The sequence below is a fragment of the Buceros rhinoceros genome, unplaced genomic scaffold (genome assembly GCF_000710305.1).
Source record: "Buceros rhinoceros silvestris isolate BGI_N320 unplaced genomic scaffold, ASM71030v1 scaffold19426, whole genome shotgun sequence".
NCBI lineage: Eukaryota > Metazoa > Chordata > Aves > Bucerotiformes > Bucerotidae > Buceros > Buceros rhinoceros.
This window is the reverse complement of record NW_010417198.1, coordinates 518-6,902: the sequence shown is the minus strand read 5'-3', so window position 1 is coordinate 6,902 and position 6,385 is coordinate 518. Positions and strand designations below refer to the sequence as shown.

At 40.2% G+C, this 6,385-nt stretch overlaps 1 protein-coding gene across 1 annotated transcript; it reads right to left on the bottom strand.

The window, feature by feature from the left end:
• Positions 1-3,169: 3,169 nt before the first annotated feature.
• PCDH20 (protocadherin 20) lies at positions 3,170-6,293 on the bottom strand (the record flags this gene model as incomplete). Its single annotated transcript, XM_010138123.1, has 1 exon — positions 3,170-6,293. A coding segment is annotated over one exon (2,697 nt), but the record flags the coding sequence as incomplete, so codon positions are not given.
• Positions 6,294-6,385: the final 92 nt, after the last annotated feature.

Sequence of the window (6,385 nt, the reverse complement as noted above, 5' to 3'; positions counted from 1 at the left end):
GGAAAGAAAACTTACAACGAAACTCCAGTCAGAAATCAAACGTCCGTCATTGCTTTAGGGAGGCCAAATTTTGCTCAAACACATTGCATCTCATTGGATGTCTTATTACGATAGTGCGAGCTTTTTACATTGTCCTCAGTGGACTCTGGCACAGCTGCGTGTTAGAACCTTGGTACTGAAAAATGGACTTGGAAGGTCACAAGATTGTTTTCTGAGTTTTGACATAAAAAAAAGCAATGAGCTCTAATTCCCTTTCCATACTTACTTACTTACTGATCTCAGCCTTTATTGATATTCAGCCAGGTGTTAGGTTAATTCTGCATCAAAACAGTAACTTCAAAGAGTTCTTTTAAAAAGAGTAAAACAAAACAGAAAGAGAAGACTTAACTGACTTCATCCACCGCCACCAGGCTTCCTGCCCATTTCTTGTCTGCTATTTTTTAATTTGTTAATTCTAATGAAAAAGTGTTTGCATCGCAAGTTTAGGAGGCTTTGGCAGTACAAAGCTTCGGACAATCTAATTTTTTATAAAATGAACAGAGAGTATCCACTCACTCTAAGATTGTTCAACGGATACTGTAAATGAATGAGACATTTATTTTTGTGCCAGCTCAACTACCAGTATCCACAAAATTTGCATATATTTTGGCAAGTGCACTGCACAAGGTGGTAATAAAATAGGCCTTTTATATCCAAGCCTAATTTACTTTAGTTATACTGATTAAAAATGTGTTTTCATGTGAAAGGGATTTCAGTGAGGGATACTTTGGGAAGAGTAATGTCACAAAAATGTTTGCTATGTAGCCAGTATCAAGCATTTTTCCATGGAGAATGCTTTTTTTTTTTTTGAGAATAAATTCCTAGGTGTATGAATTTAAGATTTCTGTTGGTTTTTTTTTTTTTTAATCACTGTTAGGCTTAACATTGATTATTACTTGCTGGTATCACCTGTGTATGTCTTAAACAACAGAAAATACGGAATTTAAAACAAAAAAACCACCTCACTGCATATTTTTGCATCTTCAGTGGCATTATGTACCCAAAGTCTTCTCACAGGAAGGCAAAAATGTGCTCTTACTCTATGAATTATTATTCAGGGTAAAGTCCTTTTTGTAAACAGTTGTGCTGGTATGGCTGAAGGTATGATTACAAACCAATTTTCCTCAAATGTGTAGAAAATTGTGAGCAAAATGCTTCATGAGCAGTACTTTGGTTTTAACAGGCTCATACCATTACATTTTATTACACATTAGGAACGTGCTTGAACTAAACAAACCAAAAAAAAAAAAAAAGGCAGCACATTTAAGAAAGAACAACACATTTAAACTCAATATGCTTAATCAAACAGGTTCAAGACTATGTTGTCAAACATGAATTAAATATCTGCTCAGTGTCACAACAACACACAGTAAAGGATCAGGTTTATGGTCAAATTCTCTACAGAAGATACTGGACTGTTAATTCAAATAAGAGAAGAGCAATGAAAAGAATCCTGCCTTTTCTTCAGTTACCTTGCCTCCTTTCTGAAGAAAAAAATGCAGAGGAACTGGCTTCCCCACAGCAATACAGAGCACATGTAATACTGAAGCCATTTCCGAAGAATTAATGTAAATTTTCTTCAGAGATAACAAAAAATGTCTCTTTGTGACAAATGCATTTCAGGCATACATACCATTTTCACATTTTAATAATATGAAAATAAATGAAAAAAGGTGATTAACCACAAACCTCTGACAGGCTGAATTAATTTTTCATGAAGCACAGCTATCAAACCATGCATAAACAGAAAATACATTAACCTGAAAAAAACAGCTATTTTTATAGGTAGAAAGGCAAAATCTGGGCATTATTTAATACTCTTACTTAGGCTAAGCAGAACCAGTATCTGTAAGAAGCTGCAACATTTCAATAGGCTCAAGGTGAAGCAATTTGCCAGTCACAGAGAGAAAACTAAAGACTGTCTCAAATTGCATTCCCTACTTTTAAAACAGGTGTCAGCTGCCACCCCACTTGCATCAGCTGAAACATAATTGTCTTTGCCAGTCATTTCAAGCACAGCATAAACTCTCATTAATGATTCTGAAGTGCACTAATTTAGGGAAGTATTAGGACACGTCAGACAGGATAGCCAGCACCCAAGCATTTGTGAAATATGCACTTCTTACAACTGAAATAATATTTAGCTTTGTAATTAAAATTCTAGGAGAGAGACAGAGAATAAGATATTACGAAAATATATAGCTTTAATTTGCAGACATATAAACACTTTTGGTACATTACAGACATATGATGTCAGAAAACAAAATAATCAGTTTTAAGCATAACACTAATTTATCTTGTTCACACAGAGAAATTTGACATAATCATCCTACAAAAGATAGTCCTCAGCTCTTAAAATGAAGTGAAAGTGATATATCACCAATAAACCTGCTGTTTTGTTGCAGAGGATACAGCAAAGAATAAATTATCAAGAAAATATGCCACCAGTCTTACAAGTCAGATTTTGGATCTAATCCAAAATCAAAGCCAATGAAAAGGAGCCAGGAATGGTCGCCAAAAGTCAGAAACAAGATCTTTCACATGAAATAGCAATCCAGAAAATAGCAACAGTCAGAATAAACTAAGTCCTAGAATTCCTTAGAATATGAAGCGACTTTTGTTTTCACCTGGCAGATTGAATTCAGAAGTATCACATGAAAAAATCTATTACACAAACAAACTGATGGAATACTACTGACAGATTGCTCAAAGTACAAAAAATATCAGCACTTCTGTGACAACTAAAGATTTAGCCATTCCCTTGCTTCCTTGCATCTGGCATGTTTATGAGGATGAGCATGGGGTTCCATCATTATTTGCTGTAGGAAATATTAAATATAATTTTTCCATTAAAATGACCAGCAGATTGCTGGAGCAAATGATGATGTGGGTGAAATCTGAAGCAAATGAAAGATGATATGTCACAGCAGTTCAGATTCTCATTATAATATCTTGCATTCTTGCTCAACAGGAATTGCACTTCTTGTTAATGCCTCTTCTATCCTATTGTATAAGCTTTACTTCTGAGGTAATAAACATTCTGGTTTTTCTTCTTCTTTATTACTAGTGCATTTTAATATATTTATTCTTTTAATTATACATACATCGGGACAGACTTTTTTTTAATTAAATGTCTGTATGCCAATGTGTATTTTATATTAAAACCAATATATTTAAAATATACTCTGTGTTTATCTCACGGACAGCACCTCGAACAGTTCCCTGCTCAGGAGCATTTGATGCCCTCTTGTGGTTAAAAATACTTTTAAAACTTTGAGTTTTACCTTCCCCTTTTTTATGATCACTGATCTTACTGATTCATGAAAGCTGCAAATGATGTCCACATTTTTATAGACGGGTGCTAGCTGTTAGTTCCTAGAGGTTTCATAAAAAAGCTGTACACTGAATTTGAATTTAAAAAACTGTAAACAGCTATTTACAATTATAATACTATTAAGTTATAAATTAGTGGTCCTTCATTGCAACCTCTGCCAATGCAACCCACGGCTAGGTGTATCATAGTTGTCCAAGGTGTTGGATTTATCCACAAAGAAATGTCAAATGTTAGAAATCTCCACTGGTTTCCTCTCCAACATGTGCAGGCTAATTCTTCCATTTAATGGGATTTGTACTTCCAAGTTTTCATCTGCTCTGTGATGCTTTTCCCCTTTTCTTAGACAGATGTAAATGCCCATCCCTGTTACTAAAGCGATTGAACCCAAGCTTATTATTGATAGAGCTACCAAGGTAGGCAAGCAGGATGCTGACTCCAGTTTTCTATGTGCAGGCTCTATGGATATTTGTGGCTGCTTTTCTTCTATACTGATATCGGGCTCCTTTCTTAACAAACTTTCAATGTAGCTCTCATTGCTAACAGTGTCATTGACGAAAAGGTTCACCATGACAGTGGAATGGAGAGGTTCCGGATAGCCATGATCACTAACTTTCACAAGCAGCCGATAGAGGCCATAGTCATTTTGCATCAGTGACTCTTCCAAGGTGATATTACCAGTTTTAGGGTCAATCCTAAATGACTCTGGTCGAGGGCCTCTTCTTCCTATGATGCTGTAAGCTATGACTGCATTCATGCCAGTGTCCTTATCGACAGCATAGACCTCAGTGATGGGAGAGCCAGGAAGGGTAGAAGGAAGGACCAACAAATAAGACATATTAGATTGAGGAAACAACACCAAAGGAGGGTTATCATTTATGTCTAGAAGAAGGATAGTTATTTTTGCTGTAGAAGAAAGGGCAGGATCACCACCATCAACTGCTTCAATCCACAGAATGTAGGAGCTTTGCTGCTCCCTATCCAAGGAGACTTTAGCTCTCAAAACTCCCTTTCCAGTATCTATGACAAAAATATCACTTCCATTCAGAACTGAAAGGGCAACCCATCCATTTTGCCCTGCATCAGCATCTGTGACACTTATAACTCCAATTTCACCAAAACCTGGAAAGTTTTCTGGCACAAAAAAGCTGAAATCCTTATTGATAAATCTTGGACTATTGTCATTTTTATCCAATACAGTGATGGTGACAGTTGCTATTGATTCTCTTGGAGGGAACCCAGAATCTACTGCTCTGACAGTATATCTGTATTTCTCTTTTTCTTCTCTGTCCAGCTGAGTGGAAACTGTAAGAACTCCTGTGGTTTTATCTAAAGCAAAATAGGAAGGTGCATCAGGACCTAAGAAATAGGACACTTGTCCTCTTTCTCCGCTGTCAGCATCAGTAGCATGCAGTTTGGTCAAGAAAGCGTTCGGAACATTGTTCTCCTCGATGGATAATTCTATCAGCTGTTGAGAGAAAACTGGTGAGTTGTCGTTGTCATCCAGAACCTGTACTTTGATTATTTTTTTGACATGAAATCCTTCTGAGTTCCATGCAACTACCGAGATTTCATACAGCTGCTGTGCCTCATAGTCCAAAGGCTTTGTGGTCTCTAACAGGTATTCATTGTTGTATGGCTTGTATGGTGAAAGTCTGAAAGGCCCATCACCATCTAAATAGCAATTGACTTTGTATTTTTCATCAGGGTCTTTGATGGTAAAAAATGCTATTGGTGTGTTGATAGGCTCCAGTTCCTTCAAGTACACCACCCCTTCTGCTTCATTAGCTATGAAACGAGGGACAACTTCAGGTGGCCTCATCATGACTTTGATGATGGTCACTAGCACTGTGATCACAGCAGGGATACAACCAGGACCGTTGGCCAATATGATCAGCCTGTGGAGCTTTGGAGTGTCCCCATCAACTTTACTGGAGAGCGTGATGGCTCCTGTGCTTTCATCCAGATGAAACAAGTCTCTGGATGGCTGGGGGACCTTCTGGCTGTAGGAGTAGGTGATCTGGGCATTGGATCCAAGATCCATGTCTACCGCATGGACAGTGGCCACATGTGTACCTAGGCTGGAATTCCCATAAAGGGTGATGTTGAACTGTGAGTCGTTGAACTGGGGGCAGTTGTCATTGATGTCACTGATACCAATAGTGAGGGTGGCACTGCCCACAAGCTGAGGAGTCCCCCCATCCTCAGCAATGATGACTGTGACATATTCATCTCGTGTCTCCCTGTCCAGAGCCCCCATAACAATGAGGTAGGGAGTCCTCTCCCCACTCTCATTCTCCTCCACATCCAGGGTGAAGACACCATAGTTATCTCGCAGGCGGTAGGTCTGGACACCATTGGTGCCCACGTCAGGGTCAAGGGCAGGGTGTTCGATAGCCAGGCGGGTGTTCACAGGTGCATTCTCAGGCACCGAGAGGTGGATGTGGGGCACAGGGAAGTGGGGTGCATTGTCATTAACATCCCGGATAGCAATTTTTACCTTCACCAGGCGGAAGTACTCCTGTGGCAGCACCAGCACATCCAGCAGCAGCAGGCATGACTCGGAGGACAGTGAGGAAGAGAAGACAGCAGCTGCTCCGCCAAAGATGGTAGCCCCACTGCTCTCCACGCACAATGCTTCCCTGTCGATCTCTACAGCTGAAGTGTGCAGCTCCCCGGAGCGGTTGTCTAGCTGCACATACTGTTCTCCCAAGCCATGGGAGGCCAGGGTGAAGGAGAGTGGGGGATGAGGGGCTGCAGCATGCTGCTCACCAGCTGTGGGAAGCCGCAGGTCATGAGCCAGGCTGCCGATGAACACCCCAGCAGGCAGCCCCTCGTTGAGGCTGTAGAAAAGCTCGCTGGCGCGGCTGTAGCTGGCAAAGCAGTTGAAAGGTCCAACGAAGAGCAGGAAAAGGACCAAGTGCTGAGGAGAAAGAGGCACAGGGATGTGGGGAGGGGGTGGTGTTAGAGACGAAAGGGAGGTAAGAGGCAGCCCCCTCTCCCTGCCCTCCCCCC